Source organism: Schistocerca americana, chromosome X, assembly GCF_021461395.2.
Source record: "Schistocerca americana isolate TAMUIC-IGC-003095 chromosome X, iqSchAmer2.1, whole genome shotgun sequence".
Taxonomy (NCBI): Eukaryota; Metazoa; Arthropoda; class Insecta; order Orthoptera; family Acrididae; genus Schistocerca; species Schistocerca americana.
The window spans coordinates 161,828,038-161,843,209 of record NC_060130.1 but is presented as its reverse complement, the minus strand read 5'-3'; the positions used below and the strand labels follow the sequence as shown (position 1 = coordinate 161,843,209).

At 36.6% G+C, this 15,172-nt stretch overlaps 1 protein-coding gene across 1 annotated transcript in view; it reads left to right on the top strand.

Moving 5' to 3' along the window:
* Nucleotides 1-15,172, top strand: part of LOC124555881 — a 176,796-nt gene that overhangs the window by 77,035 nt on the left and 84,589 nt on the right. Inside the window, exon 9 of the mRNA XM_047129942.1 lies at nucleotides 14,152-14,223. Coding sequence (XP_046985898.1) covers nucleotides 14,152-14,223 — 72 coding nt within the window. The remainder of the gene's footprint in view (nucleotides 1-14,151; nucleotides 14,224-15,172) is intronic.

Below are 15,172 nucleotides of genomic sequence, written 5' to 3'. Positions count from 1 at the left end.
ACTAACGTGCTATGACAGATAGTACCTTAATAATGGGAGCAATCAAGTATAGTGTAATAAGAAGATACAGAACTAGTAGTCTACATTATGCCTGAAGTCGCATGGACAAACGTGAATATGTCATTTATTTAGGAATAGTCAAACAAGAGGTTTTGGAAGATTTTTCCTTTTTATTTCTGTATCGTACAAGAGCCTTCATTGTTTAAACAATTGCTTGTATCTGGTCAGTGATAAATCGGAAAATATTTCAAACAGTGACATCTGACGAGCTTTTTTAGGTGTCGCTTTGTAAAGGCCTTGGGGTTTATGGCTTTTATGCACTTTACTGGCATTGTAATGTGTCTTGGGTTTGAGCTGGAACCAGAATTTTTAACCTGATAAAATGTATTCACAATAGTTAACAAATATTTGCTGCCAGAAGTCAATTACATAGCACAGCTTATCATACCATTCAGCAGAACATACTCTTATACTGTGACGTTACTGTTAAAGTATCTTTGAATTCCATGTATGTAAAGATTCATTGCAATTTAACAAAATGATATTCTCTTGAAGTAGGAAGTTTTGAATTGAATAACTGTGGCCTGAAAAACAACATTTGCCACTTCCAAGGGAGTTGTAATGACGAAGAACTTAGTACAAAATTACATGGCTATTTGTGTTGCCCATTAATACTGACATTTTGAGTGCTTACGTGTTTAATGCATCATTTGAATACTTTTCTTTTCAGAACTGCAGTATTAGTATTTATGACTGAGGCAGGGACTAGTACATCTCACATTTAGAAATTCTTCCTTTGCATCTGCTATGTAAAATTGGTTGCTAGGTCCAATAGCCTTGTGCTGTTAGAATCAATCATGTGAAGATCACTGGGGCAATGGTGCAGTTTAGGTGTCTTTTTCTTCAGGTATAAGTTGTTACTGACAGTCAATGTTTGAACTCACATACATGTAATGTATTTAATATTGCAATATGAACATCATTAAAATTTTAAATTGCAATTCATTTTGCCACTTTTGTGGAGAGACATCTGATCACAAAGAAGAAATTATTATAAAATATGTAGTTATGTGGAAGCCAAATTTATAAAGAGCTTCACAGATTCATGAAAGAAACACCGGAAGTAAGATTTATAGCTCTGAGAGTGTAACAGAAGTTTATCTCTTGTCACAACAAGGTGGAGACGCTGGTTCTCGATATAGAGCGTGTGTGCATTGTGCACAGTTCAGAGTGGAGATTTGGGAGCGAGAGGTAGATAAGGGAATCTTGTTCAGGGTTAGTTATGATAGAGTAAGAAAGTATAGCAGAAGGGGTTATGTTTTGGTGGGTGAGGGGTGAAGTTATGATGAGGGCAGTAAGGTTTAATGAGATGGTGATGGGCATAGAGGTAGGTGAATGAGAGGATTGGTTATCATACAGCAATGAAGTTTGAACCTAAAGTAATGTGTTCATGATGCAAGCAAGAAAGTGTATCGAAAACTGGTGGTACTGTGCCAATTATGGGAATGAAGTTTTTCATGTAAAAATTGTTACTATTTCATTGTGCTATTACTCTTCAAAAGTTGGTGGAAATGTTTAATTAAAAATAATTGTGGACACAACTCTCTCATTCAACATGTTTATGAAATATGTGTAACTGAAGTGAGCGGTAGTTGAAAATTAAACTTTGTTAGCATGTTGAAATTCGATACATAAATAATCCTGTTATCAAAATTTCAGATGTGCCAAGATATGGAAAGTCATACTTTGAGGGAGATTTCCAAAGACGACTGTCGAAGGAAGGCTCTGTTGGTGAGTAAATTTGTTTAGTTCAATCACTGAATTAAGCATTTTGTAATCACTCATGGTATTTTCACTTTGAATAATTGGAATCATGGTAGATGTAACATTGAATCGGTCTTGAAATGTTGTTTCATTGGTTTAAGGACATAGTTTGTGGCAGGTATAAGAAACTATTCTTGATTATGAGGAGAGGGTTCACTTGCAGAAAGAACTCTGTTATGGGTTGATGTTTCCATCCGTGCAGGTCTGTATCTTTAGGTAAAGAACCAGGCAGAAGGTGTTAAACAGTGGAGAGTATAGAAAGCTATTGTACAAAGTTGTGGTGACATTCTTACTCATAAGTATAAAACTGTTCCATAAAGAAACATTTTAATTCTTTGTGATCCCAAAGATTTTGGGAGTTATACTGCAAGAGCATTAACTGACATTTAGTTTAAATAGTTATGTTATCTGCCAGTGCTTCTGAATTTCTTTGTCATCACAAGACATGATATTTTTTAATGGGAAGAGAAGGAAGTTGTGTGAACTTGAATACATTGAATGTAAAGTATTTTAAGACGCCTGGGGGTTGGGGGGGGGGGGGGGGGGGATAAAAAGCCACTTCATTTTATCCAGTGTTTCTTTATCTACGTCACTTTTTTATATTTAGATTGCTTCTGGTCCTTGTAGGATTACAATGGTGTATTGTAAAGTGGTACATTGTGAATATAAATTTACAAAATTAAGAAAAATCGAAAAGTAACTTAGGTTCCAGTAGTGATGACATGATTTAAAAAAGAAATGAGACTACTCTCATTCATAAATATTTGTTGTAATGTAAATCTGTGTAGCCTCTTGAAGGATGACAAGCAGAAAGGTTATGAATAGCAAGGACAAGCAGAAGGGTTCTATGTAGCAGAAAAGTTGAATTCATTCTCTCCTCCCTCTCTCGCTGCCTGCCTGTGTCAAGTGCAGTGCAGTGCAGTCCAGTCCATCAGTCACTTACTCTACACCTTCTTCCCCTTCCTGCCCCCCCCCCCCCCCACCGTGCGCGCGTCCTTTTGTGTGTGTGTGTGTGTGTGTGTGTGTGTGTGTGTGTGTGTGTGTGTGTGTGTGTGTGTCGAGGGGGGGGGGGGGGGGAAGGCGGCAAGTGGCCCTACTTTTATCTTTTATGCTAGTTGTAAATGTTTTGTAAGCAGACAGATTTACAACATTTATCAAGTTTGTTTTGTACCATGCCTCATAGATTATTTTTTCCAGCAGAGTGCAACATAATGAGTGTAGTAAATTGTTTGCCTACTGCCACAGATTTGACTGATGAACAATAAACTTGTTGCAGCATAGTGACAGAGTTCAGGCATGGACTAACGTGCTATGACAGATAGTACCTTAATAATGGGAGCAATCAAGTATAGTGTAATAAGAAGATACAGAACTAGTAGTCTACATTATGCCTGAAGTCGCATGGACAAACGTGAATATGTCATTTATTTAGGAATAGTCAAACAAGAGGTTTTGGAAGATTTTTCCTTTTTATTTCTGTATCGTACAAGAGCCTTCATTGTTTAAACAATTGCTTGTATCTGGTCAGTGATAAATCGGAAAATATTTCAAACAGTGACATCTGACGAGCTTTTTTAGGTGTCGCTTTGTAAAGGCCTTGGGGTTTATGGCTTTTATGCACTTTACTGGCATTGTAATGTGTCTTGGGTTTGAGCTGGAACCAGAATTTTTAACCTGATAAAATGTATTCACAATAGTTAACAAATATTTGCTGCCAGAAGTCAATTACATAGCCCAGCTTATCATACCATTCAGCAGAACATACTCTTATACTGTGACGTTACTGTTAAAGTATCTTTGAATTCCATGTATGTAAAGGTTCATTGCAATTTAACAAAATGATATTCTCTTGAAGTAGGAAGTTTTGAATTGAATAACTGTGGCCTGAAAAACAACATTTGCCACTTCCAAGGGAGTTGTAATGACGAAGAACTTAGTACAAAATTACATGGCTATTTGTGTTGCCCATTAATACTGACATTTTGAGTGCTTACGTGTTTAATGCATCATTTGAATACTTTTCTTTTCAGAACTGCAGTATTAGTATTTATGACTGAGGCAGGGACTAGTACATCTCACATTTAGAAATTCTTCCTTTGCATCTGCTATGTAAAATTGGTTGCTAGGTCCAATAGCCTTGTGCTGTTAGAATCAATCATGTGAAGATCACTGGGGCAATGGTGCAGTTTAGGTGTCTTTTTCTTCAGGTATAAGTTGTTACTGACAGTCAATGTTTGAACTCACATACATGTAATGTATTTAATATTGCAATATGAACATCATTAAAATTTTAAATTGCAATTCATTTTGCCACTTTTGTGGAGAGACATCTGATCACAAAGAAGAAATTATTATAAAATATGTAGTTATGTGGAAGCCAAATTTATAAAGAGCTTCACAGATTCATGAAAGAAACACCGGAAGTAAGATTTATAGCTCTGAGAGTGTAACAGAAGTTTATCTCTTGTCACAACAAGGTGGAGACGCTGGTTCTCGATATAGAGCGTGTGTGCATTGTGCACAGTTCAGAGTGGAGATTTGGGAGCGAGAGGTAGATAAGGGAATCTTGTTCAGGGTTAGTTATGATAGAGTAAGAAAGTATAGCAGAAGGGGTTATGTTTTGGTGGGTGAGGGGTGAAGTTATGATGAGGGCAGTAAGGTTTAATGAGATGGTGATGGGCATAGAGGTAGGTGAATGAGAGGATTGGTTATCATGCAGCAATGAAGTTTGAACCTAAAGTAATGTGTTCATGATGCAAGCAAGAAAGTGTATCGAAAACTGGTGGTACTGTGCCAATTATGGGAATGAAGTTTTTCATGTAAAAATTGTTACTATTTCATTGTTCTATTACTCTTCAAAAGTTGGTGGAAATGTTTAATTAAAAATAATTGTGGACACAACTCTCTCATTCAACATGTTTATGAAGTATATGTAACCGAAGTGAGCGGTAGTTGAAAATTAAACTTTGTTAGCATGTTGAAATTCGATACATAAATAATCCTGTTATCAAAATTTCAGATGTGCCAAGATATGGAAAGTCATACTTTGAGGGAGATTTCCAAAGACGACTGTCGAAGGAAGGCTCTGTTGGTGAGTAAATTTGTTTAGTTCAATCACTGAATTAAGCATTTTGTAATCACTCATGGTATTTTCACTTTGAATAATTGGAATCATGGTAGATGTAACATTGAATCGGTCTTGAAATGTTGTTTCATTGGTTTAAGGACATAGTTTGTGGCAGGTATAAGAAACTATTCTTGATTATGAGGAGAGGGTTCACTTGCAGAAAGAACTCTGTTATGGGTTGATGTTTCCATCCGTGCAGGTCTGTATCTTTAGGTAAAGAACCAGGCAGAAGGTGTTAAACAGTGGAGAGTATAGAAAGCTATTGTACAAAGTTGTGGTGACATTCTTACTCATAAGTATAAAACTGTTCCATAAAGAAACATTTTAATTCTTTGTGATCCCAAAGATTTTGGGAGTTATACTGCAAGAGCATTAACTGACATTTAGTTTAAATAGTTATGTTATCTGCCAGTGCTTCTGAATTTCTTTGTCATCACAAGACATGATATTTTTTAATGGGAAGAGAAGGAAGTTGTGTGAACTTGAATACATTGAATGTAAAGTATTTTAAGATGCCTGGGGGGGGGGGGGGATAAAAAGCCACTTCATTTTATCCAGTGTTTCTTTATCTACGTCACTTTTTTATATTTAGATTGCTTCTGGTCCTTGTAGGATTACAATGGTGTATTGTAAAGTGGTACATTGTGAATATAAATTTACAAAATTAAGAAAAATCGAAAAGTAACTTAGGTTCCAGTAGTGATGACATGATTTAAAAAAGAAATGAGACTACTCTCATTCATAAATATTTGTTGTAATGTAAATCTGTGTAGCCTCTTGAAGGATGACAAGCAGAAAGGTTATGAATAGCAAGGACAAGCAGAAGGGTTCTATGTAGCAGAAAAGTTGAATTCATTCTCTCCTCCCTCTCTCGCTGCCTGCCTGTGTCAAGTGCAGTGCAGTGCAGTCCAGTCCATCAGTCACTTACTCTACACCTTCTTCCCCTTCCTGCCCCCCCCCCCCCCCCACCGTGCGCGCGTCCTTTTGTGTGTGTGTGTGTGTGTGTGTGTGTGTGTGTGTGTGTGTGTGTCGGGGGGGGGGGCGGGGGGGGAAGGCGGCAAGTGGCCCTACTTTTATCTTTTATGCTAGTTGTAAATGTTTTGTAAGCAGACAGATTTACAACATTTATCAAGTTTGTTTTGTACCATGCCTCATAGATTATTTTTTCCAGCAGAGTGCAACATAATGAGTGTAGTAAATTGTTTGCCTACTGCCACAGATTTGACTGATGAACAATAAACTTGTTGCAGCATAGTGACAGAGTTCAGGCATGGACTAACGTGCTATGACAGATAGTACCTTAATAATGGGAGCAATCAAGTATAGTGTAATAAGAAGATACAGAACTAGTAGTCTACATTATGCCTGAAGTCGCATGGACAAACGTGAATATGTCATTTATTTAGGAATAGTCAAACAAGAGGTTTTGGAAGATTTTTCCTTTTTATTTCTGTATCGTACAAGAGCCTTCATTGTTTAAACAATTGCTTGTATCTGGTCAGTGATAAATCGGAAAATATTTCAAACAGTGACATCTGACGAGCTTTTTTAGGTGTCGCTTTGTAAAGGCCTTGGGGTTTATGGCTTTTATGCACTTTACTGGCATTGTAATGTGTCTTGGGTTTGAGCTGGAACCAGAATTTTTAACCTGATAAAATGTATTCACAATAGTTAACAAATATTTGCTGCCAGAAGTCAATTACATAGCACAGCTTATCATACCATTCAGCAGAACATACTCTTATACTGTGACGTTACTGTTAAAGTATCTTTGAATTCCATGTATGTAAAGATTCATTGCAATTTAACAAAATGATATTCTCTTGAAGTAGGAAGTTTTGAATTGAATAACTGTGGCCTGAAAAACAACATTTGCCACTTCCAAGGGAGTTGTAATGACGAAGAACTTAGTACAAAATTACATGGCTATTTGTGTTGCCCATTAATACTGACATTTTGAGTGCTTACGTGTTTAATGCATCATTTGAATACTTTTCTTTTCAGAACTGCAGTATTAGTATTTATGACTGAGGCAGGGACTAGTACATCTCACATTTAGAAATTCTTCCTTTGCATCTGCTATGTAAAATTGGTTGCTAGGTCCAATAGCCTTGTGCTGTTAGAATCAATCATGTGAAGATCACTGGGGCAATGGTGCAGTTTAGGTGTCTTTTTCTTCAGGTATAAGTTGTTACTGACAGTCAATGTTTGAACTCACATACATGTAATGTATTTAATATTGCAATATGAACATCATTAAAATTTTAAATTGCAATTCATTTTGCCACTTTTGTGGAGAGACATCTGATCACAAAGAAGAAATTATTATAAAATATGTAGTTATGTGGAAGCCAAATTTATAAAGAGCTTCACAGATTCATGAAAGAAACACCGGAAGTAAGATTTATAGCTCTGAGAGTGTAACAGAAGTTTATCTCTTGTCACAACAAGGTGGAGACGCTGGTTCTCGATATAGAGCGTGTGTGCATTGTGCACAGTTCAGAGTGGAGATTTGGGAGCGAGAGGTAGATAAGGGAATCTTGTTCAGGGTTAGTTATGATAGAGTAAGAAAGTATAGCAGAAGGGGTTATGTTTTGGTGGGTGAGGGGTGAAGTTATGATGAGGGCAGTAAGGTTTAATGAGATGGTGATGGGCATAGAGGTAGGTGAATGAGAGGATTGGTTATCATGCAGCAATGAAGTTTGAACCTAAAGTAATGTGTTCATGATGCAAGCAAGAAAGTGTATCGAAAACTGGTGGTACTGTGCCAATTATGGGAATGAAGTTTTTCATGTAAAAATTGTTACTATTTCATTGTGCTATTACTCTTCAAAAGTTGGTGGAAATGTTTAATTAAAAATAATTGTGGACACAACTCTCTCATTCAACATGTTTATGAAATATATGTAACTGAAGTGAGCGGTAGTTGAAAATTAAACTTTGTTAGCATGTTGAAATTCGATACATAAATAATCCTGTTATCAAAATTTCAGATGTGCCAAGATATGGAAAGTCATACTTTGAGGGAGATTTCCAAAGACGACTGTCGAAGGAAGGCTCTGTTGGTGAGTAAATTTGTTTAGTTCAATCACTGAATTAAGCATTTTGTAATCACTCATGGTATTTTCACTTTGAATAATTGGAATCATGGTAGATGTAACATTGAATCGGTCTTGAAATGTTGTTTCATTGGTTTAAGGACATAGTTTGTGGCAGGTATAAGAAACTATTCTTGATTATGAGGAGAGGGTTCACTTGCAGAAAGAACTCTGTTATGGGTTGATGTTTCCATCCGTGCAGGTCTGTATCTTTAGGTAAAGAACCAGGCAGAAGGTGTTAAACAGTGGAGAGTATAGAAAGCTATTGTACAAAGTTGTGGTGACATTCTTACTCATAAGTATAAAACTGTTCCATAAAGAAACATTTTAATTCTTTGTGATCCCAAAGATTTTGGGAGTTATACTGCAAGAGCATTAACTGACATTTAGTTTAAATAGTTATGTTATCTGCCAGTGCTTCTGAATTTCTTTGTCATCACAAGACATGATATTTTTTAATGGGAAGAGAAGGAAGTTGTGTGAACTTGAATACATTGAATGTAAAGTATTTTAAGACGCCTGGGGGGGGATAAAAAGCCACTTCATTTTATCTAGTGTTTCTTTATCTACGTCACTTTTTTATATTTAGATTGCTTCTGGTCCTTGTAGGATTACAATGGTGTATTGTAAAGTGGTACATTGTGAATATAAATTTACAAAATTAAGAAAAATCGAAAAGTAACTTAGGTTCCAGTAGTGATGACATGATTTAAAAAAGAAATGAGACTACTCTCATTCATAAATATTTGTTGTAATGTAAATCTGTGTAGCCTCTTGAAGGATGACAAGCAGAAAGGTTATGAATAGCAAGGACAAGCAGAAGGGTTCTATGTAGCAGAAAAGTTGAATTCATTCTCTCCTCCCTCTCTCGCTGCCTGCCTGTGTCAAGTGCAGTGCAGTGCAGTCCAGTCCATCAGTCACTTACTCTACACCTTCTTCCCCTTCCTGCCCCCCCCCCCCCCCCCACCGTGCGCGCGTCCTTTTGTGTGTGTGTGTGTGTGTGTGTGTGTGTGTGTGTGTGTGTGTGTGTGTGTCGGGGGGGGGGGGGGGCGGGGGGGGAAGGCGGCAAGTGGCCCTACTTTTATCTTTTATGCTAGTTGTAAATGTTTTGTAAGCAGACAGATTTACAACATTTATCAAGTTTGTTTTGTACCATGCCTCATAGATTATTTTTTCCAGCAGAGTGCAACATAATGAGTGTAGTAAATTGTTTGCCTACTGCCACAGATTTGACTGATGAACAATAAACTTGTTGCAGCATAGTGACAGAGTTCAGGCATGGACTAACGTGCTATGACAGATAGTACCTTAATAATGGGAGCAATCAAGTATAGTGTAATAAGAAGATACAGAACTAGTAGTCTACATTATGCCTGAAGTCGCATGGACAAACGTGAATATGTCATTTATTTAGGAATAGTCAAACAAGAGGTTTTGGAAGATTTTTCCTTTTTATTTCTGTATCGTACAAGAGCCTTCATTGTTTAAACAATTGCTTGTATCTGGTCAGTGATAAATCGGAAAATATTTCAAACAGTGACATCTGACGAGCTTTTTTAGGTGTCGCTTTGTAAAGGCCTTGGGGTTTATGGCTTTTATGCACTTTACTGGCATTGTAATGTGTCTTGGGTTTGAGCTGGAACCAGAATTTTTAACCTGATAAAATGTATTCACAATAGTTAACAAATATTTGCTGCCAGAAGTCAATTACATAGCACAGCTTATCATACCATTCAGCAGAACATACTCTTATACTGTGACGTTACTGTTAAAGTATCTTTGAATTCCATGTATGTAAAGATTCATTGCAATTTAACAAAATGATATTCTCTTGAAGTAGGAAGTTTTGAATTGAATAACTGTGGCCTGAAAAACAACATTTGCCACTTCCAAGGGAGTTGTAATGACGAAGAACTTAGTACAAAATTACATGGCTATTTGTGTTGCCCATTAATACTGACATTTTGAGTGCTTACGTGTTTAATGCATCATTTGAATACTTTTCTTTTCAGAACTGCAGTATTAGTATTTATGACTGAGGCAGGGACTAGTACATCTCACATTTAGAAATTCTTCCTTTGCATCTGCTATGTAAAATTGGTTGCTAGGTCCAGTAGCCTTGTGCTGTTAGAATCAATCATGTGAAGATCACTGGGGCAATGGTGCAGTTTAGGTGTCTTTTTCTTCAGGTATAAGTTGTTACTGACAGTCAATGTTTGAACTCACATACATGTAATGTATTTAATATTGCAATATGAACATCATTAAAATTTTGAATTGCAATTCATTTTGCCACTTTTGTGGAGAGACATCTGATCACAAAGAAGAAATTATTATAAAATATGTAGTTATGTGGAAGCCAAATTTATAAAGAGCTTCACAGATTCATGAAAGAAACACCGGAAGTAAGATTTATAGCTCTGAGAGTGTAACAGAAGTTTATCTCTTGTCACAACAAGGTGGAGACGCTGGTTCTCGATATAGAGCGTGTGTGCATTGTGCACAGTTCAGAGTGGAGATTTGGGAGTGAGAGGTAGATAAGGGAATCTTGTTCAGGGTTAGTTATGATAGAGTAAGAAAGTATAGCAGAAGGGGTTATGTTTTGGTGGGTGAGGGGTGAAGTTATGATGAGGGCAGTAAGGTTTAATGAGATGGTGATGGGCATAGAGGTAGGTGAATGAGAGGATTGGTTATCATGCAGCAATGAAGTTTGAACCTAAAGTAATGTGTTCATGATGCAAGCAAGAAAGTGTATCGAAAACTGGTGGTACTGTGCCAATTATGGGAATGAAGTTTTTCATGTAAAAATTGTTACTATTTCATTGTGCTATTACTCTTCAAAAGTTGGTGGAAATGTTTAATTAAAAATAATTGTGGACACAACTCTCTCATTCAACATGTTTATGAAGTATATGTAACTGAAGTGAGCGGTAGTTGAAAATTAAACTTTGTTAGCATGTTGAAATTCGATACATAAATAATCCTGTTATCAAAATTTCAGATGTGCCAAGATATGGAAAGTCATACTTTGAGGGAGATTTCCAAAGACGACTGTCGAAGGAAGGCTCTGTTGGTGAGTAAATTTGTTTAGTTCAGTCACTGAATTAAGCATTTTGTAATCACTCATGGTATTTTCACTTTGAATAATTGGAATCATGGTAGATGTAACATTGAATCGGTCTTGAAATGTTGTTTCATTGGTTTAAGGACATAGTTTGTGGCAGGTATAAGAAACTATTCTTGATTATGAGGAGAGGGTTCACTTGCAGAAAGAACTCTGTTATGGGTTGATGTTTCCATCCGTGCAGGTCTGTATCTTTAGGTAAAGAACCAGGCACAAGGTGTTAAACAGTGGAGAGTATAGAAAGCTATTGTACAAAGTTGTGGTGACATTCTTACTCATAAGTATAAAACTGTTCCATAAAGAAACATTTTAATTCTTTGTGATCCCAAAGATTTTGGGAGTTATACTGCAAGAGCATTAACTGACATTTAGTTTAAATAGTTATGTTATCTGCCAGTACTTCTGAATTTCTTTGTCATCACAAGACATGATATTTTTTAATGGGAAGAGAAGGAAGTTGTGTGAACTTGAATACATTGAATGTAAAGTATTTTAAGACGCCTGGGGGGGGGGGATAAAAAGCCACTTCATTTTATCCAGTGTTTCTTTATCTACGTCACTTTTTTATATTTAGATTGCTTCTGGTCCTTGTAGGATTACAATGGTGTATTGTAAAGTGGTACATTGTGAATATAAATTTACAAAATTAAGAAAAATCGAAAAGTAACTTAGGTTCCAGTAGTGATGACATGATTTAAAAAAGAAATGAGACTACTCTCATTCATAAATATTTGTTGTAATGTAAATCTGTGTAGCCTCTTGAAGGATGACAAGCAGAAAGGTTATGAATAGCAAGGACAAGCAGAAGGGTTCTATGTAGCAGAAAAGTTGAATTCATTCTCTCCTCCCTCTCTCGCTGCCTGCCTGTGTCAAGTGCAGTGCAGTGCAGTCCAGTCCATCAGTCACTTACTCTACACCTTCTTCCCCTTCCTGCCCCCCCCCCCCCACCATGCGCGCGTCCTTTTGTGTGTGTGTGTGTGTGTGTGTGTGTGTGTGTGTGTGTGTGTGTGTGTGTGTGTGTCGGGAGGGGGGGGGGGGGGGGGGAAGGCGGCAAGTGGCCCTACTTTTATCTTTTATGCTAGTTGTAAATGTTTTGTAAGCAGACAGATTTACAACATTTATCAAGTTTGTTTTGTACCATGCCTCATAGATTATTTTTTCCAGCAGAGTGCAACATAATGAGTGTAGTAAATTGTTTGCCTACTGCCACAGATTTGACTGATGAACAATAAACTTGTTGCAGCATAGTGACAGAGTTCAGGCATGGACTAACGTGCTATGACAGATAGTACCTTAATAATGGGAGCAATCAAGTATAGTGTAATAAGAAGATACAGAACTAGTAGTCTACATTATGCCTGAAGTCGCATGGACAAACGTGAATATGTCATTTATTTAGGAATAGTCAAACAAGAGGTTTTGGAAGATTTTTCCTTTTTATTTCTGTATCGTACAAGAGCCTTCATTGTTTAAACAATTGCTTGTATCTGGTCAGTGATAAATCGGAAAATATTTCAAACAGTGACATCTGACGAGCTTTTTTAGGTGTCGCTTTGTAAAGGCCTTGGGGTTTATGGCTTTTATGCACTTTACTGGCATTGTAATGTGTCTTGGGTTTGAGCTGGAACCAGAATTTTTAACCTGATAAAATGTATTCACAATAGTTAACAAATATTTGCTGCCAGAAGTCAATTACATAGCCCAGCTTATCATACCATTCAGCAGAACATACTCTTATACTGTGACGTTACTGTTAAAGTATCTTTGAATTCCATGTATGTAAAGATTCATTGCAATTTAACAAAATGATATTCTCTTGAAGTAGGAAGTTTTGAATTGAATAACTGTGGCCTGAAAAACAACATTTGCCACTTCCAAGGGAGTTGTAATGACGAAGAACTTAGTACAAAATTACATGGCTATTTGTGTTGCCCATTAATACTGACATTTTGAGTGCTTACGTGTTTAATGCATCATTTGAATACTTTTCTTTTCAGAACTGCAGTATTAGTATTTATGACTGAGGCAGGGACTAGTACATCTCACATTTAGAAATTCTTCCTTTGCATCTGCTATGTAAAATTGGTTGCTAGGTCCAATAGCCTTGTGCTGTTAGAATCAATCATGTGAAGATCACTGGGGCAATGGTGCAGTTTAGGTGTCTTTTTCTTCAGGTATAAGTTGTTACTGACAGTCAATGTTTGAACTCACATACATGTAATGTATTTAATATTGCAATATGAACATCATTAAAATTTTAAATTGCAATTCATTTTGCCACTTTTGTGGAGAGACATCTGATCACAAAGAAGAAATTATTATAAAATATGTAGTTATGTGGAAGCCAAATTTATAAAGAGCTTCACAGATTCATGAAAGAAACACCGGAAGTAAGATTTATAGCTCTGAGAGTGTAACAGAAGTTTATCTCTTGTCACAACAAGGTGGAGACGCTGGTTCTCGATATAGAGCGTGTGTGCATTGTGCACAGTTCAGAGTGGAGATTTGGGAGCGAGAGGTAGATAAGGGAATCTTGTTCAGGGTTAGTTATGATAGATTGGCTTGTGGGGTGGGGGAGTGAAGTTATGATGAGGGCAGTAAGGTTTAATGAGACGGTGATGGGCATAGAGGTAGGTGGATAAGAGGATTGGTTATCATACAGCAATGAAGTTTGAACTTAAAGTAGGGTTCTCTGAATAGTAATTCATTCATGGTGCTTGCAAGAAAGTGTATCGTAAACTGGTGGTAGTGTGCCAATTATTGGAATGAAGTTTTTCATGTTACATTGTTACTATTTCATTGTGCTATTACTCTTCAAAAGTTGGTGGCAATGTTTAATTAAAAATAACTGTGGACACAACTCTCTCATTCAACATGTTTATGAAGTATATGTAACTGAAGTGAGCGGTAGTTGAAAATTAAACTTTGTTAGCATGTTGAAATTTGATACATAAATAATCCTGTTACCAAAATTTCAGATGTGCCAAGATATGGAAAGTCATACTTTGAGGGAGATTTCCAAAGACGACTGTCGAAGGAAGGCTCTGTTGGTGAGTAAATTTGTTTAGTTCAGTCACTGAATTAAGCATTTTGTAATCACTCATGGTATTTTCACTTTGAATAATTGGAATCATGGTAGATGTAACATTGAATCGGTCTTGAAATGTTGTTTCATTGGTTTAAGAACATAGTTTGTGGCAGGTATAAGAAATTATTCTTGATTATGAGGAGAGGGTTCACTTGCAGAAAGAACTCTGTTATGGGTTGATGTTTCCATCCGTGCAGGTCTGTATCTTTAGGTAAAGAACCAGGCAGAAGGTGTTAAACAGTGAAGAGTATAGGAAGCTATTGTACAAAGTTTGTGGTGACATTCTTACTCATAGGTATAAAACTATTCCGTAAAGAAACATTTTAATTCTTTTGTATCCATAAGATTTTGGGAGTTATACTGCAAGAGCATTAACTGACATTTAGTTTAAATTGTTATGTTATCTGCCAGTGCTTCTGAATTTCTTTGCCATCACAAGACATGATATTTTTTAATCGGAAGAGAAGGAAGTTGTGTGAACTTGAATACATTGAATGTAAAGTATTTTAAGATGCCTGGGGGGGGGAAATAAAAGAAAAAGCCACTTCATTTTATCCAGTGTTTCATTTGTGACTGTATTACATTCGTAAAATAAAGAACAACCGCCTTAAGTCACAATCATGCTTTTATATCAATGCACAGTGCGTTTCGTTCCATGGGTGCTCATCTATAGCTGTTTTGACAGTCCACATCAATTTTTTTTCAGATTTAGATTGCTTCTGGTCCTGTTATGATTGCAATGGTGCATTACGAAGTGGTGCATTGTGAATATAAATTTACAAAATTAAGGAAAATTGAAAAAGAACTTGGTTTCCAGTAGTGCAGACATGATTTAAAAGAAAAAGAGAGAGAGAGAGAGAGAGAGAGAGAGAGAGAGAGAGAGAGAGAGAGAGAACTCTCATACTTAAATA